We start from the raw sequence: 27,856 nt of genomic DNA on the forward strand, positions 1-27,856 counted from the left end.
CCCCTTTGCAGGGATTTTGAGGGTGGTGCTCACTCTCCTCTTGGATCTAGGGAACTTGTCAGGGAAAGGCTAGCAGCCAGGAGAGTCTGAGAGATGGAATGCACAGGGGCCATCAACAGATGTCTGATTCAAGATAGAGACACTGAGGCAGGTATGAGTATAAGTGTGTGTGTGCTGAATTTAAAAGTATTCATCAGGCCAGGCATGGTGGTGCATACCTGTAATCCCAGCACTTAGGAGGCAGAGGTAGGAGGATCGTCGTGAGTACAAGGCCACCCTGAGACTATATATAGTGATTTCCAGGTCAGCCTGGGCTAAAGTGAGACCCTACCTCAAAACAAAACAAAACAAAAACATAAGCTGTTGGTCAGCACAGCAAGGGGCAGGGAGGAACACTAGTAGGAGGAAGAGGCCTTGGCTTAGGCCTTGAAGGGTGGGGAGACATAGGAGGGAACGTTCCAGATAAGAGGGTGGGCAATGGCCAGGATTATAGGGTGGGGCCTGGCCAGCATGGGTCACTGAAAACCCAGGTTGAAGGGTGGGATCATAAAATATTCTTCATTCAATAAGGCTTTTGACCACAAAGCCAAAAAGACTCCTGGATTTGTTTCAGCAGCAAAGAGCTCGCTGGGAAGGTCTCATGGGTCCCTGGGCTGGGAAAGGCCTGAAGCCTGAAGCCTGAGGCCTGAGACTGATGGGGCAGTTGGCTTCCTTCTTCCTCTTCCCTCACTCTCTGGCTCTGCTCTCTATTTGCTCTTTTTAGAGTGGCTTTGTATGCTTAAAAAAAAAAAAAGATTTATTTATTTATTTATTAGAGACAGGGGGAGAGAGAGAATGGGTGCACCAGGGCCTCTAGCCATTGCAAACAAACACCAGACTCATGTGCCACCTTGTGCATCTGGCTTACATAGGACCTGGAGAATCAAGCCTGGGTCCTTAGGCTTCGCAGGCATGCACCTTAACTGCTAAGACATCTCTCCAGCCCATTTTGTTTGCTTTTTCTTTTGGCACTTGAAAAGGCCACCTCCACTACCCTCAAAGTCCTGGCTTACATGCTATCTGGTTGAATGCTTATGAAAAGTCAGGTTCCCCAGCCCGGTTCAGAAGGGTCTCTGGCCCAGGGTCACATGATGAGAGATGGCCTGTGCCTCCCTCCCCAACTGGTAAGGGACAGTTTAGAGGAGAGATGTGCTACTCCACAGACACCCTTGGAATCAAGTTAAGGATGGGGTTCATGTGGATGCCTTGTATGGGATGGACATGAGGGCCATTATTTCCGGGTTGGAGGTTAGAAGAGCTGAAGACAAGGAATGTGATTTCTTGGTGTGAGTGATGCTTAGGAAATGGGGGTTCCCCCATTAAATTAAAGGCACACGCCTTTAATTCCAGCACTTAGGAGACTGAGGTAGGAGGATCACTGTGAGTTGGAGGCCAACCTGGGATACAGTGAGACCAAAACAAACAAACAAAAAAAAAAAAAAGGCAAAAAAAGAAAGGGGGAGTCCTTTAGAGAACTCTGGGATGAGAGCTGATATTCCCCTGGCCCAACCCAGTTTCTCCACTGACATGGTCTGGTGCCTGCTGTTGGCATTCAGCCTCTAGGCACTTGAGCTGTGGGGCTCAGCAAAGCCCAGACCCAGCATCCTCCATGGGTGGAGGGCAGGCTTCCTCTCTTTCTGTTCCTGTGTGACAAACCTCAGGCCTGACATATGACTCATGCAGTGTGGTCATGCCTGGTGCACGCAGGGCTATTTGAAAGCCCAGAGGTGGGGCTGGTCAGGGATGGGTGGAATGCAGTAGTTGCTGAACATCTGGATAACAATGCAGCCAGCAGCTGAGCAGTAGAAGGTGTATGTGTGTGTGTGGGGGGGGGGGGGAGGTGTAGTCCCTGTCTTACCCAATGGCTGGCCAGGACAATGCACTGCCTGAGTCTGAACTGTCCAGGAGCTGCACTGAAGGCCTGAGTCTGCTCCCTTCTTGGGCTTCCAGATAGAATGCCTGCCACCAGCCACGGGTTGAATGTCCAAGCCCTTCTCTCCTCCCAGCCCTAATGGTCTACGTGCACCACTCAGAAAGTAAAGTCACAGTAGCCCCTGCTTAGTGGGAAACTCATATTTACTCCATCCTGCAGGCTCGGGGTCTGAGGCTCAGACAAGTCCTGTGTTTTGCCCATGGTTCTGCAGCTTGGCCAGAGCCAAACCTTACGAGTGAATGGTTGGGGGACAGAGGGGAACAAGGGGCTGCATTCAGAACATCTGGGCTCACTTCAGCCCTGTCCCATTCTATCTAGCCCCTCCTTGGCACAGACTGGCTGGCCACTTTCTTACCCAAAATGCAGTCAGTGCAAAGAAAGATGCACTCATTTGGGCATTGCACTTGGAGGAGTCCTGATGAACGCAAGACTGTGGGGAAGGAGGCTTTCTGAAGCTAATCTCCAGAGGCATGCTCAGTGTGTGTGTGTATGTGTGTGTTGGGGTGGAGTGTTCATTACTAGTGGTCAGGTGGGCTCTTGATCCAGGACACTAATGGGCTATGCCTATGCCCCAAATAATCAGGAGAGCCCCTTTCACTCTTAGACTGTTGGACGTTAGAGTTCCTGACCATCCTCCTTAAAATGCCTCAGTGCTCGTGTCCCAATCCCTCCTCTCCTGGCTGCTTCATCACCTTGCTGGATTTGTGCCACAGGCTACAGCTTCTAGACTTTTCTGTAAAATGAGAGTGCTGGTAAGTCCTATTTCGTAGAGTTTCGGGGAAGGAAATTGAGACACACCGTGGCAAATAAAATGGCTGGTACAGCAAGTGCCCAAGAAATAAGGTTGTTTTCTTTTTGATTTGTGTGCGTGTGTGTGTGCGTGTGTGTGTGTGGTACGCACGCATATTTGCATGGTGTGCGTGAGTGTGTGGACGTGGACTAGAAGCCAGAGATCATCATTGTCTTTCTCAGTTGTATTCTCCTCACTCACTGCATTTATTTATTTATTTATTTATTTATTTATTTATTTATTTATTTTAGAGACAGGGTCTCTTACTGAACCCAGAGCTCACCAATTTGGCTAGAGAAGCACCAGGGATCCTCTGTCTCCCCAACACCAAGATGACAGGCAGAGCCACGCAGATGCTGGGGATCGATCTCGAACTCAGATCTTCAAGCTTGTCTAGCAAGGACGTTAATCATTGAGCCATCTCTCCAACTCAGAAACAGGTTCCATCAACAAGACTTCCATGTATCTTCATAGAGTTAACGGGTGTCCTAGTGGCAAAGGTGACGTTTGGCCGGAGACCTTCCTCCCAGCCTCTGGAACCGAGCCTGACCATCACGAGCGCCCGCGGCTCCTCGGGCAAAGTTCGTTCTGGGATCCAGGCGGAGAGGGAACGAAGCGGCTGGTCCCTCGCTGCCGCGTTTTCGGCGTCCTCCAGCAGAGGGGCCCCGGCCGGCGTCCCGCAGAAGAGCCGCTTTGCAGCGGCGGCGGGCGGGCGGCGGGGAGGGGCGCGCGGGAGGCGGGCCGGAGCCAGAGCGGGTGTGTCCCGGGACGCGCGGTTCCCCCGCCCCGGAGTCCGGCCGCCACACGCCTCCGACACTCGGACCGAGACACCCGTCCCTTCCTCGTCGTCCCTGGCCGTGAAACCGCCCCCCCCCCCACGCCCCTAGTCCGCGCACACCATGTCGGTCGCGCTCGGCAACAGGTTCCAAGGTAGGCGCTGCTCCGAGTCCCCGGAGCTGCCATCGGCGCGCCGGGCATCCCCGGGTCGCCACCTGCGCGCGCGCGGCTGCGGCGCGGGGACCGATGGGGGTGAGCGTGGCCGGGGAGACCCCCCCACACCCCGATCCCCTCACACAGCCGCTTCCCGGTCGCTTCTTTGTCTCCCGCAGGAGGGAAGGCATTCGGCTTGCTCAAAGCCCGGCAGGAGAAGAGGCTGGCGGAGATCAACCGGGTAAGTCACGCCGCCGCCGCAGGGGGACCACGCGTCCCCAGATACCCGGCCGTTCCCGGTGGTGCCACCCCGGGGTCGGCGGCCAAACCAAACGTCCCCATTACCCCGGGGCCTCCCCCGTTGGCCTCCCCGGCCCCTGCCTGGTGGCCTCCGACTCCAGGTAAGAGTGCTCCACCTCCCAGCTCGCTGCCTGGCTTCTCCGGTTGCAAGTTGTTCACTCTCCGACCAGGGGGTGGGGCTCGCCCGGGAGTCCGCTCCCCGCCGGGCTGGAGACTCCCCCACCCCCGCTGCCAGCCCGCCCGGGGACCCGCGTGTAGGGTTTTGGCGCCAGAAGGGACCCTCAAGGCCAGCGCCGTCTCCGGGGTTGGCTGGCAAAAATGCTGGCACTTCCCTGTTGGCTCCCCCACCCCCCCACCTCCATCCCCAACACACACAGCTCTTTCTCTCCAGCTTTCAGGAAAGTTGCCCGAGGGACTGGAGGCTTTTCTTGGTGGTCCTGGGGAAGTTCTAGAAAGAAAAATCCTTCCGCTGCTGCCAGGCGCACAATGGCAGCTTCGTTACGTTTGCTTCCTGACCTCCTGGTTCCCTAGAGATTTTCTAGGAAAGGTGTCAGAGCCGGCTGGGTGGGCAGAGATGCAGAATGCGGCACGGCAGAGACCCCCTTTTTTTTTTTGGAGGGGGTATTCTGACTGGGTGTCAGACCTGGCATCTCATGTACCAGCTCTCGTGTCTTCAGCAAGGGCCTGCGGAGTCACCAGTGAAGCCAGTGTGATTCGTGCCCAGTGCTCGGGAGACACTGTGTTAGTTGTTTCTTTTCTTCGTAGTTCTGGGGACTGAACCCAGGGCCTCGCTCATGCTAGACAAGCGCTCTATCGCTGTTACACCCCCCATCCTAGAATTCTTATTTTATTTTATTTTATTTGTGCGTGCGTGTGTACACACACACACACACGCACACACGCTTGCGCAAGCACAACTGCAATGAATCCCCGTGAGGCTTTACATGGTGATCTGAGGATTGGAACCTCGGGCCAAAAGGCTTTGTCAATGAAGATCTTTAACCACTGAGCAATCTCCCCAACCCCTAGAATTATTTCTTGAGGAGGCCCCTTTCTGGCTGGTTTTCCACTGAAACAAGTCTGGACATTCCTGCCCCGTTTCTTCCTTTGGGTCATGGATATCTGGGGTTAAGCCCAGCTCAGGGAGATTGGAGGCCGGGGCTAGTGAAGTAGTTCTTCCTGTCAGCAGTCTTCATCCATTTCTTGATGACTGTCTTGAGCTAGGCATCCTGTTTCCATCTTATGGCTACCAGGGACTCTTGGAAGGCTTTGGGCCCCATCACTACCACCTTCTCCTTGCCTTTTGTTGTTATGTTGAGCATGCCCGCAAGGCTGCCTGGACATCCTGCCATGCTCAGAGTCCCTGCCTGCTGGCTTCTCCCAGCTCCCTCTGCACCAGGTTAGCCTCGGGTTTGGCTGCTCTTGTCCTCTGGATAGGAGCCTGGAACCCTGACCTCATACAGCCCTCAGGGCCACTTGGCTGGACAGGTTGTGGGCTAACTCCACCCACAGCCAGCAGGACCCAGCTGGAGTTTGGTGTGTGTGTGGGGGGTTAGATGACCATAGTTGAAGGAGCCAGAAGAGCTGAGATGGTTTGGAACTTTCCGGGTAGACTCCACCCTTGGGACTGGGAGACTCTGGAGCTGTTTTGGAGGTGTACTGGCTTGGCTCATGAAGGGCAGAGGCTGTGGCTGTCAGGGCTGGTTTTGACAATATCGGCACTGAATGGTAAGCAAGAGAGGCTGTGGTCTCACCACTTCAAGACTCCAACACCCAGAGAGGCGAACCCCTGATTCAAAGCCACAGACGAGCCAGAGCTTGCAGCCTCATGTCCATTTGCCACTTGGATCTTTCCTTTCTTTTCCTTTCCTCTTTTCTTTTTTTCTGTTTTTGAGGTAGGGTCTCTCACTCTAGCCCAGGCTGACCTGGAATTCACTATGTATTCTCAGGGTGGCCTCGAACTCTCAGTGATCCTCCTACCTCTGCCTCCTGGGATCAAAGCCATGTACCACCACACCCCAGCCAGGATGCTGTTTTGAGACCTGCCACCTGAGCCCAGGTGGCTGTAGGGTTGTGGCGCAGGATGTGGGCTGTGGGAGGATTAAGCTGGATGACTGAGTGACCCCCCCCTTGCCACAGCAGGTCGAGATGGCCACACTATAATATAGAGCCATGAGGCCATCTGCCAAGCGCTGTGACCTTGGACAAGGTGCTTCACCTCTGAGTCCCCTTTGCCCACTAGAGGTTCCTGAGGTAGTTGTGATGTTTGTCTTTTCACTGAGAAAATCTGTGAAGCACATGGGGTGGGGGCTGACTATTGTCATGAGCGTTGCCATTTCTGTGTGGGGCCTCCGGGGGTGTGGAGTGGATATTGGAGACAGGCCTGAGATAGACCAGCCACTCATCCTGTCCTGCAGTGGGAGTAGTGGCCCCTCCCCTCCCCTTGGCAACCCCTGCAGTTTAGCGGAGCTGCGCAGGCTCAGGGTGGTGTGGCTCGGACTGAGGATCCCCGACTGGTTTGTCCACGGCCATGGCTACTGAAGGATCCTAGGGTTAGGATATTCTCAAGAGCCTTGTTGGCTACTAGACTGCCTTCCACTGGAGTATAGCTTCACTGCCCTACTGGAATGTGGATTTTGGGGGGAGGCGGGGTGTTGGGGTGGACTGAGCTGAGCAGTGCCCAGGGCCTCATGGAAGGAAGAAACCACACAGCACAGGTGTTATGACTCACTGTGGGGGTTACATGACCAGCTACCTGGGGCACAGCTTAGCTCTGGGGTCCCCTCTGAGCCAACAACCTGGATCTTTTTGGGGCTTTTCTCTCACTCTGGGGCTTGCAGAGGGCAGCAGGGTAGCTGGGTAGCTTTTTTCTTTCTTTTTTTTTTTTTTTTGTAAGCAGTTGTAACTATAAGGCATTCAAGAACCAAAGCCAAAGAAGATACCTGTGGACCTGGAAGACCCTTGGGGAAAGGGAGGCAAAAGCTATATAGGAAATGCAGCTTTGGGATTTCCCTTTAGTTTCTGTTATTGTCTTCCTTCCTTCCTTTCTTTTTTTGGTTTTTCAAGGTAGGGTCTCACTCTAGCCCAAGCTGACCTGGAATTCACTATGTAGTCTCAGGGTGGCCTTGAACTCATGGTGATCCTCCTACCTCTGCCTCTTGAGTGCTGGGATTAAAGCCATGTGCCACCATACCTGGCTTTAGTTTTTTTTTTTTTGTTGTTTGTTTGTTTGTTTGTTTTTGAGGTAGGGTCTTACTCTAGCCCAGGCTGACCTAGAGTTCACTATAAGTCTCAGGGTGGCCTCGAACTCACAGCGATCCTTCTACCTTTCCCTCCCAAGTACTGGGATTAAAGGTGTGTGCCTGGCTCTGCTATTGTTCTCTGATCACTTGAAATGTACCACTGTTGTTCCAGGCATATTAAATGTGCCCTGTAATCCAGTGAGGTCTAGGTACTGGCATTCCCATTTTACAAATGAACAGACTTGGAGAAGTTGAGACCATTGCCTGGGTTGAAATAGCTACCACTTTGCCAGGTGTACGCCTATAATCACAGCATTTCTGTAATCACAGCAACTGGGAGGCTGAGGCGGGAGGGCCATGAGTTCCAGGCCAGCTTGGACTACATAGTGAGACCCTGTCTCAAAATAACAAAACAGAAGCCAGTCATGGTTGAACCCCGACTAATCGTTTGTTCATCTGTACATGTGACTGGCCTCCTTCTGGGGCTGCCTGCCCCCCCACACACTGTGTGTATATATTAGCATTACTGGAGCGAGCAGGACCAGTGAGCGCCTCCCACTCCCGCCACATAGCTGGCATTCCCTGCGCCCTGATGGCATGGTAGGTGACCCCTGGCCAGCCAGGCCAAGCCTTATATGGCAATGGGAGAAATTTTCTCCAGCTTCCCATAGGGACCTAGAGAAGACGTGGGGGCTGGGCTGGCTGCCCCGTGCCCTGGGGATGATGAGCTGGAGGACCAGAGTTCAGAGGGACGCTGCAACTTGAGCCGTGGTCTACAGGATCTTTGACCACACCAGCGGGTGGCAGTGCTCCTGTGGGCTGTGCCTGTTGCTCAGACCCGCCTCAGCAGAGCGCTTCATCACATGCGTGTGAGATGAGCCAACAGAATCTCGATGCATCCCTGTGAGCAAGGCCCATGACTCCTATCGTAGAGATGACGCTCAGCCTGGCGAAGTTACCTGTCCAAGGGCATGCCGCCAGGAAGTGGTAGAGCCAGGATTCAAACCGGGTCTATCTGACTCCAGGTGTCCATGATTCTCCCTGGCCCTCATCCACCAGGTGGCTGTAGCCTTGTGACCCAGGTCTCTCTTGCTTATGTGGATAAAGATCTCTGGCTACTCTCCCTTTGTCCCAGCTCTCCTGAGTCGAGTGAAGGGCACTCCACATTGCCTGTGGCTTTTAGGTGCCTAATGGTGATTTCAGAACCCATGTCACATGCTTTCTGTCCGGGGAAGGGGGCTCAGGGCAGGCTGGGGAGGGCTCTTCCCAGTTCCCTAGTCTCCCATCAGCCACGTGGCACCTCTGAGACCTGACCCAGGAGACTATGCAGGTGTGTTTTTTCCTGTGTCCCTGGCAGTACCACTCTGTCCTTGCCCAGATGAGTGTGCCCAGTTGGCATTGAGGGCACCCGTCTCTCTTGCTCTTCCTTAATATATTATAAGGGTGATGGAGATAAGCAGTCATGTGAGCCTCTGTGGATTCAGTGTCCCCTGTGGGCCTGGCCAACGGTGACCTTGCTGTGGCCATGCCACGGGCAGCTGGAGGTGGAATTTCGGCAGGGGCTGCTCCATGTGTGTGGTTGCTGGGGTGTTTGTATTCAGCTGCCCCATCTGTTGGCAAGGACACCATGTCCAGATGAAGCCCCAGAACTGCCTTGAGGAATGTGAGCCTGCTGTGTTTGTGGGTGCACGTTACAGACTCCTGCCAGGAGTGCCAGGCTGGGCATTTGTGCCCTGGTCCTGGCTCTTAAAAAGTCCATGGGTTGCATCAGAAGCCACAGGGCCGTGGCATGATGCTGCCTGTCCTTGAGGTTCCCAGGGCATTAGCCACCAGCCCCTTGGGTGACCTCCAGGTGGTAATATCTGCTCACCCCAAAATTCTGCAGCAACAAATTTATTTTTCTTTCTGACCTTTGGTTTGGGGGTGGAGTGCTGGGACTTGAATCCAGGATCCTCATGTATGTGAGGCAAGTACTGTACTTATACCCCCATCTCTTGCTGTAGCTAATTTGTAAAGATAAACCTGGAGAGCCGGGAGTGAGAGGCCTTAAGAAAAAGTGAAAGGAACTTGCCCAGGAAGCCAGACCTGCAGCAGATGAATTGTCAGCCTCTGATGCTTAAAAAAAAAAAACCTAGCTGGGCATGGTGGCACTCAGGAGGCAGAGGGAGGAGGATCGTCATGAGTTCAAGGCCACCCTGAAACTACATAGTGAATTCCAGGTCAGCATGGGCTAGAGTGAAACCCTACCTCGAAAAACAAACGAACAAAAAACAACAGTGTCTTCTGTAGCCCAGGCTAGCCTAGAACTCTACATAGCTGAGGATGGACTTGACCTCATGATCTTCCTTCCTCCACCTTCTAAATGCTAGGATTACCGTGTAGAGCACCATGCCCAGCTGCGCAGTGCTTCTGGAAGTAAACCCTTTGGGGTTGGGCTGGGGTGGGAGATTGCTCCGCTGTGCACCTGAGATGGCCAGGGAAGGCAGCAGGGAGCAGGTGTGTCTGCCTGTACTGTCCCCGGGCGCCAAGGTGGGAGTATTCCAGTTCATGACCGTCACTACTCAGCAGCCAGGCGTCTGAGGTCAGAGTGAAGCTTGCCCTTGGGGAGGAGTAATCAGAGGATCCAGGCTCCCCAGAAGGGCTTCATGACATCATGTCAAGGCACAGCGATGTGTGGGTAGGCCCTCTCTCTTTCTTTCTGCACAGTTTTCTTCTGGGCGTGGCATGGATTTGGGCAATCCTGCGCAATGACACTAGTGCTTTGCACGTGCACCTGGAACCCATGAGCTCCTTTCATGCCTACAGCAAGTCAATAGGAAGAGGTACTATCATTGCGGCTCCATGTTCGAGATGAGGAACTGAGGCTCAGCACGATAAAGCAAGTTGTCCAGAGTCACAGAGCGCTGGGAGCTAGAGTTAGAGCTCCCGCCACCCAACCCACTTATCCCACCATCCCGCCCTTCCTCCCTGCTCACAGAACTGAGGAGGGCTTTCCAACCACTGTGACCCTAGGGAGACCCATCCTTCTCGAGCCCCAGACTCCTCAGTTATTGCACAAGGTGGCTGCTGAGTCCCTTGTGGCTTCTGAGAGCTGACAACCCAGCTCAGCCTTTCCAGTTGGTCATCTCATGCTCTTAGTCCCCTTACGTTTCCTTAAAAACTTCTCTTTGGGGACAGTCGGTTTAACTGAGAAAGGGGATGGGTGTAGCATTGATCACAGGTCCCCCACACTCAGATGGTTATGGAGGTAACTTCTACCTGAAGAAAGGGGCCACCCCCCCTCCCCCGGGGATTGACTTTCTTTGCTCTGACACCTGTAACCTGGCCATCAACTTCTTGTTTTGAAAGGGAGGGAGATGGGATGACTGAGGCTTGAGCCCTTTGAAATCCTGGAGAGGTTAAACAACCCCTTCCCTCTCCTCCCGACCCAGTCTCAGTGCCCCAGAAGGAGAGCAAGAAACCACTGCTGACCTAGGTGGGGGAAGGCAGTATCCTTCCAAGTATGGCTAATAATCGGTGATGTTCTTAAGCAGGAGTGGGATTTAAGTTACGAGAAATGTTAGAAATGAAGAAGCCTAAATTGCATAAAGTCCTAACAAGCACTTGACCTTTACCAATATCTGGTGTTGTGTACTTACACATCAATTAGGACAAGCTTGGTAGATAGGATGTTATTCTTCCTCTGATGTGGAAACTGAGGCACAGATGTGAATTTTCATAGAGCTGCCGAGTGGATGTGAACTCACGTGTTCTAGTGCCAGCTTCTCCTTTTTTGCTTTTTCTTCTGAACATCTGGGGTGGCTGCTAGTTCTCTTTTCTTCAGCCTAAGATCTCAAGTCAGGTCAGTGCCTGGCTGTGGCATTGACCTGAATGGACAGGGTACCTAACCCTGAGGAAAGTTGTGCTCCAAGGCAGAGCAGGGACATGAGGAAAGGTTCCTGGAGGGGGATCCTGGGCTGTGTTTGAGCACGAACCAAGAATCTAAAGTCCAGAGCTAGGGTGGCAGCTGAGAGTCCAGCCTTTGAGCTCTTATCCTGCCTCCTCATCCCCTTGCCAAGGCACAGCTGTTCCAACCTAGGGCCCGGGAGGGCTGCCCACTCATGCACAAACGAATCCACTGCTTCTCCTGCCCTGGTTACCCCGCGGCTCAAGCATTTGTCATTGTTGGCTCCAAGAGAAGATGGGAGTCCAGTCCTTGAGTCCGTCCCAGTGTCTGTCACACACAGCCACACAGTTCTGCAAAGCTTCCTGTTTCAGGGGGAAGTGGGGCCAAGTGGCAGGCGTCTTCAGTCCATGCACCAGCAGATGCTTATGGGGTGCCTGCCCTATGCCGGGCACTCCTCAGTGTGGGGAATCTATGAGCTTCTTTTCTCACTGCTGTGACAAAATACCTGACAAAAGCAAGTTAAGGAGGAAGGCTTTATTTTGGCTCCCAGTTTGAGGGGACAGTCTAGCATGGTGAGGAAGGTATGATGGCAGGAATGTGAGGCAGCTGGTCACTTTCCATCCCTAGTCAGGAAGCAAAGAGAGGTAAATGGTGGTGCTCAGATCACATTTTTTTTTAATTTAAGTTTTATTTATTTGCAAGGACAGAGAGAAGAGAGAATATATATGAATGAATGTCAGGGCCTCTTGCCACTACAAATGAACTCCAGATGCATGTGCTACTTTGTGCATCTTGATTTACATGGGTACTGGGGAATTGAACCCAGGCTGTTGGACTTTGCAAGCAAGTGCTTTTAACCACTGAGCCTGAGCCATGAGCCATCTCTCCAGCCCTAGGATGTTTTTTTTTAATTTCTTTAAAAAAATAGCTTAGCTGGGCGTGGTGGCACACACCTTTAATCCCAGCACTGGGAGGCAGAGGTAGGAGGATCGCCAAGAGTTGGAGGCCACCCTGAAACTCCATAGTGAATTCCAGGTCAGCCTGGGCTAGACTGAGACCCTACCTTGAAAAAGCAAAACAAAACAAAAAAATAATAAAAATATTTTACTGATCTGGAGAGATGGCTTAGCGGTTAAGCACTTGCCTGTGAAACCTAAGGACTCCGGTTCAGGGCTTGATTCCCCAGGACCCACGTTAGCCAGATGCACAAGGGGGCGCCCGCGTCTGGAGTTCATTTGCACTGGCTGGAGGCCCTGGCGTGCCCATTCTCTCTCTCTCTCTCTCTGCCTCCTTCTCTCTCGGTCTGTTGCTCTCAAATAAATAAATAACAAAAAAAATTAATTTATTTATGAGAGAGAATGGGTATGCCAGGGCCTCTAGGCACTGCAAACAAAAAGACATGTCCCCTTGTGCATCTGGCTTACGTGGGTCCTGGGGAATCGAACCCAGGTCCTTAGGCTTTGCAGGCAAATGCCATAACCACTAAGCCATTTCCCCATTAACCCCCCCCCCACTATTTTTTCAAGATAGGGTCTTACTCTAGCCAAGGCTGACTTGGAATTCACTATGTAGTCTCAGGATGGCCTCAAACTCGTAGCAATCCTACCTCTACCTCCCAAGTGTTGGGATTAAAGGCGTGTGCCACCATGTCCCACTTTGTTTTTAATTCAGTCTGGGGTCCAGCCCTGGCGTGGTGCTGCTTGCATGCAGGGTGGGTCTTCACTGCTCACTCCCTGGAAACACCCTCCTGGATACATCCAGAGGTGCATCTTGTAGGTGATTCCAAATCCTGTCTCGCTGACCACGAAGGTTAACCATCCCAGCATCTGAGGGCAGAAGCTGGTAAAAATGTCCTGGGACCTGTGTCTGAGGATGAGCCTCCCCCCAGCATGCACTTCCTTGGGTGGCTTCTGCTCCTCAGTGTTGGGGAAGGATGGAACCCAAGCAGCGTGGACATGCAGTTCATTCCCAGCTCAGCTACTTGCTAGCCATGTGGTTCTAGGGAAGTTTTCTTCTCTGAGTTCCCAATCATTCGCTGTTCCCCAAAACTTAACTGTGGAACCACTGTGTAGAACCCAAGTCCTCTCAGGGGACAGCTGGACGACAGACATTGCTGTAATTAGCAGGTGTCAGTGGCTACTGTTAGGAGGCGCTTGTCGCATGGAATAGGAGGATCAGACAAGGCCAGGTGGATTGGAAGCAGGGCAGGCTGCAGTATAGAATAGGATGAACAGGGTGGGCCTCATGGATCACAGTGTTGAAGAAGTGATGGAAAGAACAATGGAGATTTGTGGGAGAAGTTCAGTCAGGTGGGGAGCATAGTTGGAGCAAAGGTCCTGGGGCAGGAGTCAGGGGTGGGAGGCCGAAGTGCCCGTGCTGGTGGAGCGGCAGGGGGCAGGGACACATAAGTTAAATTGTACATGAGACGGTGAGGTGTGCCAAGGAGAAATGCTTCATCCGGGCCCCTGTGCCCCGGCTGCTGCACCTGCTGAGAGCCTGACCTCAGGGTCCAGTAAGTAGGCGTCACTATTGGCTTCTTGTTCCATGTGTGTGTGTGCGTGTGTGCTCTTGGCCTTGCTTTTAACCACTGCTTTGTTGTCCTGGGTCTGCAATGCGTGACTTGTCTCTGAGAGCAGGGTCCATGTCTTTCCCTTGTACCACATCTTGTGTTCAGGGGATGGGGGAGATGAGATAGTTATATACTTACAGACAGTCTCTGGGTGAAGATGGACTTCTGTCCAGCCACAGAATGGGAGGGGAACAAGCCCTCCACTTTTGCATGCCCCCCCCACCCCCGCCAAACACTGCAAAGCTCTGTAGTTCTTAGTGAAGCCAAAAGGAATAAAGGGAGACACAGTGAGCTGGCCATGGGCTAAGTGGATGCCACTTTAACATTCAGACTTGAAGCACTTCCTTTGGAGCTCATGGCAACCATCAATGGTCGTTGTTTCAAAAGCCTTGATTTGGCAAAATAAAAATTTGGCAGACCTGTATGAAAGCCTCTCCCCCCTTTCCATGTCTCTTGTCTGCATTTCTCCGAAAGTCCGAGAGCCACTGACCTAAACTTGACCCTTGCTGGACAGATGATGCGGGGTCACAGACGAGAGTGAGTTGCTCCGCTTTTAGTCTGGGAATGGGCAATGACATCAGGGCAAGAGCTAGGAGGGGGGCCTAGAGGAAGGGCCATCCTCCCCACAGCCAGTCAGGAAGGGGTGGCCCTTGCAGCTCCAGCAGGGTGGAGGCAGACCTGGCAAATGAGGGTGGGGGTCAAGCCAGCTAGACCCCCTGTCCCCCAGGACAGCTCCCAGCTCTGCTGCGGGAGGGCCTGGCCTAGGGTCCCGCAGACCCAGACGGCAGACTAACCCTGCAGAAGTGAGGACTGGCATTGTAGACGTTAAATACTCTGGTCCTTAGGTTTGAGCCTGTGAAACTGAATGCAAGTGGCAGAGAGGGTTAAGTGTGACAACACAGTGCCAGCCAGAGCTATGAAAGGGTGCTGAAGTAGCTGAGGGGAAGTGAGCCCCAGAAGGGTCAGCTTCAGCCTCACACAGTTGTCTCTCTTCTGTGTGTAATATCCACGTGTGTCTGTGTGCCTGTTAGTATGTATGTGGGCACACGTGTGTGGGCACATATGCGTGCATGTTGTGGAGGCCAGAAGTCAATGTCAAGTGCCCTCCCCAGTTCTCTGCCTTATTTTTTGGGACAGGGTCTCTCATTGAACCTTAAACTCGCTGATTTGGCTAGATAAGCCAGCCGGCAGGCCCCCAGGATCGTCCAGTCTTTGCCTCTTCAGCCCTGGAATTATAGGCATGTGCCACCACACCTTCCTTTTACGTGGGTACTGGGTATCTGAACTCGGGTTCTCACACTACGAGTAAACACTTAGCCAACTTAGCCCCGTGTCCCTGTAGTTGCTGACCACTGACCATTGAACCCAATGCCATGTGCCCTTCCCCGGCTCCCCTTGGGCTGTCCCTATTGTAGGGCAGGGGCCTGAAGAAGCAACTGCCACGGTCCCAGGGAGTGACGAGGAGACTGAGATCCAAGACAAACCTCTTCCCTGTCACTTAGATTCTTGTTATCTCTGTCTGTGGACTAGAGAGCTAGGGAGTCCTCCCTCCCAGGAGCTGTGTGAGTACAACAGAAATTTAGACACAGGCCTGTGATCGGCATGGATAACCTTTAATATCATTTTAAATATTTTAATTGGGCTGGAGAGATGGCTTAGTGGTTTAGGCACTTGCTTGCAATGCCAAACAACCCAAGTTTGAATCCCCAGGACCCACATAAGCCAGATGCACAAGGTGGTGCATGTGTCTGGTGTTCGTTTGCAGTGGCTGGAGCCCCTGGCATGCCCATTCATTCTATCTCTCTCTCTCTCTCTCTCTCTCTCTCATTCTCTGCCTCTTTCTCTCTCTCAAACAAAGAAATCAAATCTTTTAATTTATTTATTTGAGAGAGGGAAGGAGAGAATGGGTGCACCAGGGCCTCTAGCCACTGTAAATGAACTCAAGATACATGTGCCACTTTGTGCATCTGGCTTACGTGGGTACTAGGGAATCAAACCTATGTCCTTAGGCTTCATAGGCAAGCACCTTAACCACTAAGCCATCTCTCCAGCCCCTAATAGCATTTTAAACATGGATAGGGACTTGACCTTATACACCTGGTCTTCTGCTCCCCTGATACCCAAGCCTAGCACAGTGTTAGCCTCACTGCTTCCTCAGAACTATCCAGTGCATGGCGAATGAACTAAAGAGGAGTGGGAGGTGTGATGTGAGCAGCTGGTAAGGAGTAAAGCGTGGCCCGTAGTAGACGTTATGTGAATCCTTTCGTGGAGAGGCCAACGAGCACTTGCCGCCCCTAAGCAGGATACCTTTGACAGACTAAAGGCTGATTCCATTAGAGTGGGGATCTAGTGAGTTTTTTCCAAGCTTCCTTACAGAGCGTGTGGAAGAGATCACTTACAGGGGCTTGGAGAACCCAAAGGTCCCAGGCCTGTCCATCACCTCATAGATGGAGCTCCCTGTCTCTCCATCTTGCACCTTCTATATACTCTACCTGCCCCTGAGGCCATGAGACCTCAAGCATCGTTGTGTGCAGCGGTCACAGGGGTTACCTGAGATCTTCAGGCGAGGTTCTGATGACCTTCTCTATGCCCTTCTGTGGGGAGATGTCAACGGGCCCAATCTTGTGCTTGCTTATAGCTGCTTTTGTTATAGATGGCCACAGTTATTCTTGGAGAACTGTGTCGCACAGCAGTCGTCAGTGGAGGTGGCTGAGAACTCACCCCCTGGGTTCCCTCTGAATACAGGTTCTAAGGCTGCTAGAAGATGAGCAAGAGGCATGTAGCAGGGCCTCACTGTTAGGTAGCTTCTGCCTCCCTCTGCCTTTTCCCTTCCCTTCCTTCTGTTTGTGTTTGTTTGTTTGTTCATTCATTTGTTTTGAGACAGGCCTTGAACACTCCATAGTCCTGCCTCAGTTTCCAAAGTTCTAGGACAGCTTTTTTTGTTTAAAGATAAAACCAGGCAGGGTGTATGCCTACGTCCCACCCATCTGTCAGTACTGGGACTATGCTGGCTTCAAAGAGATGGAGCTGAGTTGGAGGTCTTGCTCTGTGAGTCTTAGTTCCTCATCCATAAAAACGGGCATAATAGAGCCAGGCGTGGTGGCGCACGCCTTTCATCCCAGCACTCGAGAGGCAGAGGTAGGAGGATCACTGTGAGTTCGAGGCTAGCCTGAGACTACATAGTGAATTCCAGGTCAGCCTGGGCTAGCATGAGACCCTACCTCGAAAAAAAAGAGTGGGGTGAATAATAATAATAGAGGCTAACTCTTTAGGCTGCTGGGAGATCTGAAGAGATAGACAACATGGTTCCAAGCTCCACATGGAGTTGTTGCGACTTTCTGTTCTTCCCCCAAGCACCACCCATCTGATTCTGAAAGGGCTCAGTTGTGTCTCTGCCAGCTTCTGAGGGGAAGCCCACTTTTTTCAGAAACCCTAGTTTTACAGATGAGGTTCAGGTGAAAGGGTAAGTGGCCACACCAGAAGTAGCCAGTCATTTCCTGGCTAAAGCCGAGCCACTGACATGGCAGCTATATGCCAAAAGCCGTATGTCCCCATTCGCTGGATCCTCAGGAGCACAAGGAGTCGGTCGGCGTTGATGCTGGCCTGGCGGGAAGACAGCGGCACATCAATCACCTGTGAAATGAGTGACATGGGCCAGGTCGCTCGGCTCTGGAGCTCGTAGTTCCCTGGGTCCAGGGAGCCCACTGTCCTGAGGGCAGCACAGGTTCTACCCTTTTCTAGAGCTAACCTTCCTGTGGCCTGTCCCCTGCAGAACTCACTTCCCACCCCAGGGTGGACTATGCACTAAAGACATCTGCTTGAGACTTGACAGGAAGCTAGGGCAAACCGAGGACAGATGCCTGTCTGCCCTGCAGAAGAGGAGGCACCCAGGCAGGGAGGCTATGTGTGATGACTGCTGCGCCCTGCCCCCTTGCTCAGCTCTGTGCTCTCACCTATAGGAGTTCCTCTGTGACCAGAAGTTCAGCGATGAAGAGAATCTGCCAGAGAAGCTTGCAGCCTTCAAAGGTGAGCCAGGGTCCCACCGTCCCCGGAAGAGCTGGCTGGTCCCTCTGCCCCTGGCACACAGGACTTGTTGGCTCCACAGGACTGGACTGTGGCCCTGTTTCATCCAGGATGCCCCACTTTCTGACGGGCTTTGAGACAGGATCTCCAGTGAGCCATGAGCAGACCCTCTCCCTGCCTCTGCCACCCTGGGCCCCATCTGCTGGCCCTTGCCTGGGCTGGCCCCTCTCCCTTGCACATGGCTGTCCAGTAGGGTCAGGGTGGCTCCTGTCTGCCTCATCCGGGCCCTGGACACTCCCGAGGCCCAAGCACACAATCCACTCTTTGTGAGGAGCCGTTGCCTCTCCCCTTCCACTGTGGAGTGTCTCAGGAGCCCCTGTGGAGAATAGACGTTTGTGTCGCCCGCAGTGGGGCGGGCGAGGTGGAGGGGGGCAGGGTTTCTGCCCATTGAATCCCAGTAGCACGAGATGAAAAGAAAACAGGGCCCAGGAGCCTGCGCGGGGAGAGGGGCCGCATAAAGGTCCCTCTGTTTGGGGCTCTGGCGCTTGGTTCCCAGCCAGTGGCTTGAAAGGAGAGGAGCAGTGTCCACAAGGAGCAGGGCAGACCCACCTTTCCTGCCTCCAGGATGCACTGGGGGGACAGGAGCCCTGGACTCTCGAGGATACAGGAACATCTAGGAGCGTCCCCCCTTTCCTCCTAGGTGTTTGTAGTGTGGGCATCCGCCCCCTCCCACTCCAAAGAACCTGCCAGTGCACCCCACCTGGCTCAAAGGTAGTTGTCTTGGGCAGGGTTTCAGCGGCAGTAACATTAATAATGTCTGGCAGGCGTCAAGCCCTGCTCTGTTGCTCTTCTCTCCCAACCCTTATTAGGAGGCCAATGGTGAAACTGTTCATTTACAGAGAGCTCGGGCTTGGGGAGCTGGGGTCGTTGGCAGGGGTCACCCAGCTCCGATTTGGGACTTGAACACTTGTCAGTGTGTCTCTGAGGCCCAAGTCTCAACCAGGATGTATGCTTTTTACAGCAAAAAGTAGAGACAGAGGGCTGGAGAGGTGGCTAAGGCATTTGCCTGCAAAGCCAAGGATCCCGGTTTGATTTTCCAGAACCCACATAAACCAGATACACCAGGGAACACATGTGTCTGGAGTTTGTTTGCAGTGGCTGGAGGCCCTGGTGCACCCTTCTCTCCCCCCACCAAATAAATAAATAAAATATTTTCTTTTAAAGAAAGGATAGAGCCAGGTGTGGTGGCGCATGCCATTAATCCCAGCACTCGGGAGGCAGAAGTAGGAGGATCACCATGAGTTTGAGGCCACCCTGAGACTACATAATGAATTCCAGGTCAACCTAGGCTAAAGTGAGACTCTACCTCGAAAAACCAAAAGAAAGCCGGGCATGGTGGCTCACGCCTTTAATCCCAGCACGTGGGAGGCAGAGGTGGGAGGATTGCCGTAAGTTCGAGGCCACCCTGAGACTCCACAGTGAATTGCAGGTCAGCCTGGGCTAGAGTGAGACCCTACCTCGAAAAAAAAAAAAAAAAAAAGCTAGGTTTGACAACTCATGGCTACAATCCCAGCACTGGAGAGTGGAGAGGCAAAGTCAGTCAGTGAGTTACAAGTTCAAGGAGAGACCCTGTCTCAAAAAACTACAGTGGAGAGCTGGAGAGATGGCTTAGTGGTTAAGGTGCTTGCCTGCGAAGCCTAAGGACCCATGTTCCACTTTCCACGTCCCACATAAGTCAGAGTCACAAGGTGGCACAAGTGTACAAGGTTGCATATGCTCACCAGGTGGTGCATGCATCTGGAGTTCAATTGCAGTGGCTGGCAGCCCTAGTGTGCCTATTCTCTCTCTCATTAAAAAAAAAAAAAATACAGGGCTGGAGAGATGGTTTAGCACTTAAGCACTTGCCTGTGAAGCCTAAGGACCCCAGTTTGAGGCTCGCTTCCCCAGGACCCACGTAAGCCAGATGCACAAGGGGGTGCATGTATCTGGAGTTCGTTTGCAGTGGCTGGAGGCCCTGGCATGCCCATTTTCTCTCTCTCTCTGCCTCTTTCTCTCTCCAAAGAGGCATGCATAGGACACTGCAGGGCCACTCCTCCGTGATGGCTCTGGGAGGAGAGACAGAGGCTAACGTCACACTATTAGTCTTTATTGGGATGGAGGGTGTGTGGGGCAGGACTGGAACCACAGAACTTATTATTGGAGCGAGAGGCACTGCGAGGTCCTCACACCACTCGCTCTTGTGCTGCCCGGATAGGCACTTGCTGAGCATGACGCCCACTGTGGGTCTTGAGACCCACGTGAACACAGATGACGGTGTGTCCCAGAAGAGGAAGGGTGAGCACGGAGCAGGAAGAGGCCAAGGCCGGCAGGTTGTAGGTGTGCATTGTGGGGCAGTGGGACCCACTGAGAAAGGACAGGGAGGCATGAAGGGACCTGAGAACACCTCGGGGGTGGGGGGGACGCTGCAGGCTAGGCCACTTGGGCGGGATGTGGTACTTGCAGTCCACCTGGAAGACCTCGGCCTTTTCATGCCAGCCACCCTGTGGTACAGGGTAGACTGTGAGGACCTGCTCTACTGGGGCAGGAGGGACATGGCCCAGGCCACATCAGAGCTCCTTTACGAACCACCCTGCTCAGAAGACACCAAGCTAATGGCTCCCACCATTGTTCCTTGCGGTGGGTTTTCCTGGACGACCTGACCTGGGAATTGTGCCTGGGTCAGTAGGTGAGGTCTGGGGAAGGTCTGTTTATACACCTGTGAGCCGGGGCAGACTCCGGGTCCTTCTGGATACAGAGCCTGGCTTTCCATACTGGGTGCCTATCAGTGTCACCTGGGACATGTTTAGACACTTCACGACCTACCCACTCTACAGGCTCTGAATGTCTGAGGCCATAATCTGTTCCAGTGAGGGTTACATGGCCATGGCCGTCTTTCCTGTTTGGTCCCTGTAGTACAACGCTGCGGAGAGGACCGCTCCGGGGGCTCAGTTTGTGTTCTTTTTTTTTTTTTTTTGGTTTTTCGAGGAAGGGTCTCACTCTAGCTCAGGCTGACCTGGAATTCACTATGGAGTCTCAGCGTGGCCTCAAACTCACGGCAATCCTACTACCTCTGCCTCCCGAGTGCTGGGATTAAAGGTGTGCGCCACCACGCCTGGCTGGGTCTCAGTTCTTATCTTCTTAAGGAAAGAATTCAATCAAAAGGCGTAGACAGTGTAAGCAAAAGTTTATTCAGCAAATCTGAGCAAAGAAAGCATCCCAAAGAGAGATTGGAATGGGCTACCCCAGAGTGGGGAGCAACCCAGTGGGTCCTGTGTTGTGGATTTTAAAGATTTTTTTTTTTTTTTTTTTTTTTTGGTTTTTCGAGGTAGGGTCTCACTCTAGCCCAGGCTGACCTGGAATTCACTATGGAGTCTCAGGGTGGCCTTGAACTCACGGCGATCCTTCTACCTCTGCCTCCCGAGTGCTGGGATTAAAGGCGTGCGCCACCACGCCCGGCTTTTAAAGATGTTTTATGAATATTTATGAAGTAGGTGGCATATGAATGGAGTAAAGTGGCCTTTTCCTCCTCCCAAATCGTAGTAGACTGAATCTCCCATTTGGGGTGTTTCTTTCTGTAATCCTCTTACAAAGCCCACAGGTCAAGACCACAGTGCAAGTGGTAGTGTCAGGCAGGTCTTTTGAGGGTGCAGACCCTTCGTTAGTGCGTGTGTGGAGGGGAGACTGCCCTGCTGTCTTGGTTTCTGGTATAGAGGGAATAATCCAACTGCGGCTTCAAGGGTCATTCTGACCATTACACACAGCTACCAAGTTTCCTCACCTCCTTCCTATCTAACTCCTTGCCTTCCTGACGTCAGGAAGAGCCTCCTCCAGACGATGGCTAAGATGCCTCTTGGGCCGAGGAGGGTGGTGAGTGCTCCCCGAGGACTCAGGCAGCCCTCTCCCCGAGTCAGTGGGCTCTGCAGGGGGAGCTGCAGCTTCCAGGCTAACAGAAACTTTCACTTGTGATTTCCAGAGAAGTACATGGAGTTTGACCTGAACAACGAAGGCGAGATTGGTGAGTGAGGCTTTGGAGGAGGAGGGCAAGGGTGGGTAGAAGGTTTGAGGTCCAAAGAGCCCTGCTGACCTAACTGCGTGGAAGAGGGGTACAGGGTGATGCCATGAGGCCAAGGAACACACTCTGATACCGCCCTGATGGGGCTGATGGATAGGCCCCCCTGTCACCAGCAGCAGGGGATGCAGCTCAGTATTGCCACTATGCAGCCCGAGTTCTTCAGAGACCTCTGCTCAGGGGAAGCCTGGGTCTTGGCTCACACTACAAAAATGGATTGCAGAACTAGTCAGCATAAAGCAAAGTTGAAGCTTATTAAGTAAAGTATGGATTTTTAAATTATTATTTGCTTGTTTATTTAGAGATAGGGTTTATATAGCCTAGAGTAACCTAGGACTCAAGATAATCCTCTTGCCTCAGCTTTCTGAGTGTTGGGATTAGAGGCATGAGCCAAAATACTCAGGTGTTTTTTTTGTTTTTTTTTGTTTGTTTGTTTGTTTTTGCGATAGGGTCTCATGTAGCTTAGTCTAGCTTCAAACTCACTGTGTTCCAAAGATCACCTTGGACTTCTGATCCTCCTGAGTGCTGGAATTATAAACATGTAACAGTATACCCAGTGAGGTTTGGGGCTATTAAGAAAAAAATTAGTTATGGAAAACGTTAATAAAAATTGTGAAAAGAAAAAAAAATTAGAAAAAAGAAAAAGAGGGACTGGGCATAGTAGTGCATGCCTTTAATCCTAGCACTTAAGATGCAGAGGTAGGAGGATTTCCATGAGTTCAAGGCCACCATAAGACTACATAGTGAATTCCAGGTCAGCCCCGATAAGAGTGAAACCCTACCTCAGGAAAACCAAAAAAAAAAGAAAGAAAAGAAAAGATAGTACACACTTAGATTTAAGCAAAGGTATTGAGAGGTAAATGAATGCTTAAGAAAAGGACAAAAAAGGTTAATGAGATGGCTCAGAGGTTTAAAAGGTGCTTCCTTACACAGTTTACTAGCTCAGGTTCAATTCCCCAGTGCCCACATAAAGCCAGATGTATAAAGTGGCACATGTGTTTGAAGTTTGTTTGCAGCAGCAAGAGCCCCTGGCTCCTCCATGTTCTCTCTCTTTTTAAAAAAGAAAAGGAGGGCTAGAGAGATGGCTTAGCAGTTAAGGCACTTGCCTACAAAGCCAAAGGACCCAGGTTCAATTCCCCAGGACCCATGTAAGCCAGAAGCACAGGTGGTACATGTGTCTAGAATTCATTTGCAGTAGCTAGAGGCCCTGGCATGCTCTTTCTTTCTCTCCCTCCCTCCCTCCCTCCCTCCCTCTCTCTCTCTCTCTCTCTCTCTCTCTCTCTCTCTCTCTCTCCCCCTCTCTCACAAATAAATAAATAATATTTACCAACTGGGGCTGTAGAGTTAAGGAACTTGCCTGGGAAGCCTAAGGACCCAGGTTTGATTCCCCAGTACTCACATAAGCCAGATGTACAGATGGCACATGGAGTTTATTTGCAGTGGCTGGAGGCCCTGGCACTTCCTTTCTTTCTCTCTATCTGCCTCTTTCTCTCTCTAAAATAAAAAAAAATAGGGCTGTAGAGATGGCTTAGTGGTTAAGGCGCTTGCCTGCAAAGCCAAAGGACCTAGATTCGATTCCCTAGGACCCACGTAAGCCAGATACACAAGGAGACGCATGCATCTGGAGTTCTTTTGCAGAGGCTGAAGGCCCTAGCATGCTCATTCTCTCTCTCTCTCCTTTACCCTCTCCCAGTCTGTCTCTCTAATAAATATATTAAATATATGTATATAATTTTTTAAAAAGACAGTAACATGAGTGACCTGATACACCCTACCTAGTCTGGGACATGTGCTACTGTCCCTTCCCTCCTTCACTTCCTTCCTCCCTTCCTTTTACATATATATGGTTTTTCAAGGTAGGGTCTCACTCTAGCCCAGGCTGGCCTGGAATTCACTATGCAGTCTCAGGCTGGCCTCAAACTCATGGTGATCCTCCTACCTCTGCCTCCTGAGTGCTGGGATCAGAGGTGAGCACCACCACATCCAGTCCTTTCATATTTCTAAGGTAGAGTCTCACTGTAACCCAGGCTAATCTGGAACTCACCCTAGCCCAAGCTGGCCTCAAACTCATAGCAATCCTTCTACCTCAGCCTCCCAAGTACTGGGATTAAAGGTATAAGCCACAATGCCTGGCAACTATCCTTCCTTAATCTCTCTTATCACTTATTTATTTATTCACTCATTCATTTGCAAGGAGAGAGAGAGAAAGAGACAGAGAAAATGGGCATGCCAGCCAAAAAATATAAAGGCTAAAGACTAATGTAGCCCAAAGGGTAACTGAATTCCAGGTCAGCCTGGGCTAGAGCAAGACCCTCTGCAAATGGACTACAGATGCATGTGCTACCTTTTGCATCTGTCTTTACTTGGGTACTGGGGAATTGAACTCATGTCATTAGGTTCTGCAGGCTAGCACCTTAACCACTAAGCCATCTCTCCAGCTCATCACCCACTCTGTATTTAAATCTATATTAAAACCTTTTTTTATTTTTATTTTTTATTTATTTGAGAGAGAAAGACCGAGAGAAAGAGACAGAGGGAATGGGTGTGTTATTGCCTCCAGCCACTGCAAACGAACTCCAGATATGTGTCCCCTTGTGCATCTGGCTTATGTGGGTCCTGGAGAACTGAACCAGGGTCCTTTGGCTTTGTAGGGAAGTGTCTTAACCATTAAGCTATTTCTCCAGCCCCTAAAACCTTTTTTTTTTGGTTTTTCAAGGTAGAGACACTCTAGCCCAGGCTGACCTGGAATTCACTATGTAGTCTCAGGCTGGCCTTGAACTCACAGTGATGCTCCTACCCCTGCCTCCTAAGTATTGGGCATGCGACACCATGGCTAGCTCCTAAAAACTTTTTTTTTTTTTAACTAAACTTCAACTTAAAAAGGAAGAACAGTAGCACACACTCAGGAAGAGTGGGCTTATCAAGAGTCACATTCAAATATATTTATTTGTTTGACAGAGAGAGGCAGATAGAGAGAATGGGTGTGCCAGAGCTTCTAGCTACTGCAAACGAACTCCAGATGCTTGTGCCACCTTGTGCATCTGGCTTACATGGGTATTGGGGAATTGAACCAGGGTTCTTTGGCTTTGCAGGCAAGTGTCCTAACCACTAGGAAACCTTTCCAGCCAGTCCTAAATATCTTTTTTTCTCCTACCTCTGCCTCCTGAGTGCTAGGATTAAAGGTGTGTGCCACCATACCTGCCTTGTTTTGTTTTGAGGTAGAGTCTCACTCTAGCTTAGGCTGACCTGGAATTCACTATGTAGTCTCAGGGTGGTCTTGAACTCATGGCGATCCTTCTACCTCTGCCTCCTGAGTACTGGGATTAAAGGCCTGTGCCACCACGCCCGGCTTGTTTTGTTTCTTCAAAGTAGGGTCTTGCTCTAGCTCAGGCTGACCTGGAATTCACTATGTAGTCTCAGGGTGGCCATAAACTCAATGATCCTCTTACCTCTGCCTCCTGAGTGTTAGAATTATGGGCACCACCATGCCCCACCCTAGATATCTTAATATTAGCCACATAAATATGATTATTTTTATTTTATTTTGTGTGTGTGTGTGTGTGTGTGTGTGTATACATGTGTGTGGAGTGTATGCATGTGAATGTGACTATAAATATGGTTCCTAATCTTATTTGTGAGATTTTTCTCAGAAAAATAGATTTATAGAAGAACAAGGCATTTGGGGAAGTTTAAATTCAAAGGTCAAATATTCCTGGCCTTAAGCATGGCTTACTAGGTATTCTAACACTTGTGTGAAACCTCTCTCAGAAAAGGGGATGATGTCTCTGTGCAGACAGTCTTCAGAGCAATTTTTTTTTCAGTCGTGTCAAATTCTTTGATCCTAGCCAGGAAGAGGCTTAAACCAGTTCCCCGGGGGCAAGGGCTCCTTTTCCTTCCCACGTTCCCTCGATTTTGCCTCTGTCCTGCCTCAAGCCCATGTAGCCCAGGTTCTTCTGCCTCCTGCTTCAGCTCCACCACCTCAGACTCCTCAAGATGCTTCATCCTGCCTGCTTCAGCCTCCCCCTGCCTCAGAGGCACAGGGGCTCAGGTGGAGGGCACTGCATCCTGCCTACACCTGCAGATGCTTCTCGAATCCTTGATCCATGGGATGGTGATTTCTTCAGCCCAAGCCTGTCTTCCCAGTACTGTGCCCTGGCGTTCACATGGGGCTTCATAGACATTGATTCTCACATCCAACACACCCTATACATCCAGCCATCCAGGTGATGGTGAAGAGGTTCAAATGTCCCACGGCACTTACATCCCTGTAGGAAACCATAGCTTGATCTTCACCAGTAGAGTTAAGGCACATTTTTTTTGTTCAAATTTTTATTAACAACTTCCATGATTATAAACAATATCCCATGGTAATACCCTCCTTCCCCCTACTTTCCCCTTTGAAACTCTATTCTCCATCATATCCCCTCCGCATCTCAATCAGTCTCTCTTTTACTTTGATGTCATGATCTTTTCCTCCTCTTATGATGGTCTTGTGTAGGTAGTGTCAGGCACTGTGAGGTCATGGGTATCCAGGATATTTTGAAGACACATTTTTTTCCTTTTCAAATGTTTTTTATTAACAACTTCCATGATTATAAAAAATATCCCATGGTAATACCCTCCCTTCCCCACTTTCCCCTTGGAAACTCCATTCTCCATCATATTAAAGGCACATTTTGTAATGGGAAAATCATCAGAGAGAAAAGAGGATTTGCCAGGCCCTCAACGATGGGGAACAGGCCCAGGACCCAGCCTGGCCTTGACTTGTGAACAAATCACAGCTCAGGGCTTTCCCTGGCAGGAACGGGTCTCAAATATATCCAGCCAAGGTCCAAATATGTGCCATTTGAGTCATTTTATTTTAGTTTATTATTTAATTTTTATTTGTTTCCATGTGCCTGTGTGTGTACACGCGTACATGTATGCCAGCCAAGATTTCTTGTTCCTGCAAACCAGTGCCCATCTGGCTTTACATACGTGGCTGGGGATCTGAACGTAGGCCAGCAGATTTTGTAAACAAGTTTCTTTAACCACTAACTTATCTCCCCAGGTCCCTTTGAGACAGGGTTTCATGCATTCTAGTCTGGCTTCAAACTTATTATGTAGCCCAGAACGACCTTGAACTTCTGATCCTCCTGCCTCCACCTCAAGTTCTGGGTTTACAGGAATGTGCCAACAAGCCCAGCTTTATGTGATACTGAGGACTGGACCCAGGGTTTCATGCATGTTAAGCAGGAACTCTACCAAATTGAACACCATCCCAGCCTCCCCCCACCCCCATTCTTTTGAACTAGGCACTCATACTTTCTGGCTTGGAACTCACTACATAGACTAGGCTGACCTCAAACTCCTGGCAGTCCTCCTGCCTCAGTCTGCTGAGCTGAGATCACAGGCATGCATCACTGCACCTTGTTTCTGACATCCTATTCTAACAGTTATTAATAAGCCCATGAAAAACATCTCTGCACATGAATCTTGGGCCTCTAGCTGGTCATTTATTTAGAGCAAATCTGGCCAATGATAAAATGTGGTAGACCAGAGGGTTCTGAGGCATGCTGCTAAGTACCTTCCAGAGTCTTGCCAGTTCTGATTCTGGTGAGCATTGTGCAGTCCTGTCATTCTTTGCTACAGAAGCTACCTAGTGTTCAGAAAGGCTGAGACAATCAGGTGTGGTGGTGCACGCCTTTAGTCCCAGCACTCGAGAGGCTGAGGTAGGCAGTGAGTTCAAGGCCAGCGTGGGGCTGCTGAGTGAGTTCCAGGTCAGCCTTAGTTAGAGTGATACCCTGCTTCAAAGAGAGAGGGGGTAGAGAGAAAGAAGAGAGAGAGAGAGAGAGAGAGAGAGAGAGGGAAGGAAAGAAAGAAAGAAAGAAAGAAAGAAAGAAAGAAAGAAAGAAAGAAAGAAGGAAAGAAAGAAAGAAGAAGGAAGGAAGAAAGAAAGAAAGAAAGAAAGAAAGAAAGAAAGAAAGAAAGAAAGAAAGAAAGAAAGAAAGAAAAAAAAAAGAGAAAGGCCAAGACATCCTGGCACCTTTGGACCTG

General features: G+C 51.1%; 1 protein-coding gene across 1 annotated transcript in view; it reads left to right on the plus strand.

Annotated features, from left to right (window-relative positions):
* The first annotated feature begins 3,535 nt into the window (after positions 1-3,535).
* Aif1l (allograft inflammatory factor 1 like) overlaps positions 3,536-27,856 on the plus strand; it is a 31,394-nt gene continuing 7,073 nt past the window's right edge. The window contains exons 1-4 of the mRNA XM_004671755.2: positions 3,536-3,692; positions 3,872-3,933; positions 17,649-17,715; positions 21,725-21,766. Coding sequence (XP_004671812.1) covers positions 3,662-3,692; positions 3,872-3,933; positions 17,649-17,715; positions 21,725-21,766 — 202 coding nt within the window. The 5' untranslated portion in view covers positions 3,536-3,661. The remainder of the gene's footprint in view (positions 3,693-3,871; positions 3,934-17,648; positions 17,716-21,724; positions 21,767-27,856) is intronic.

This window comes from Jaculus jaculus, chromosome 1 (assembly GCF_020740685.1).
Source record: "Jaculus jaculus isolate mJacJac1 chromosome 1, mJacJac1.mat.Y.cur, whole genome shotgun sequence".
In the NCBI taxonomy this organism is placed as follows: domain Eukaryota; kingdom Metazoa; phylum Chordata; class Mammalia; order Rodentia; family Dipodidae; genus Jaculus; species Jaculus jaculus.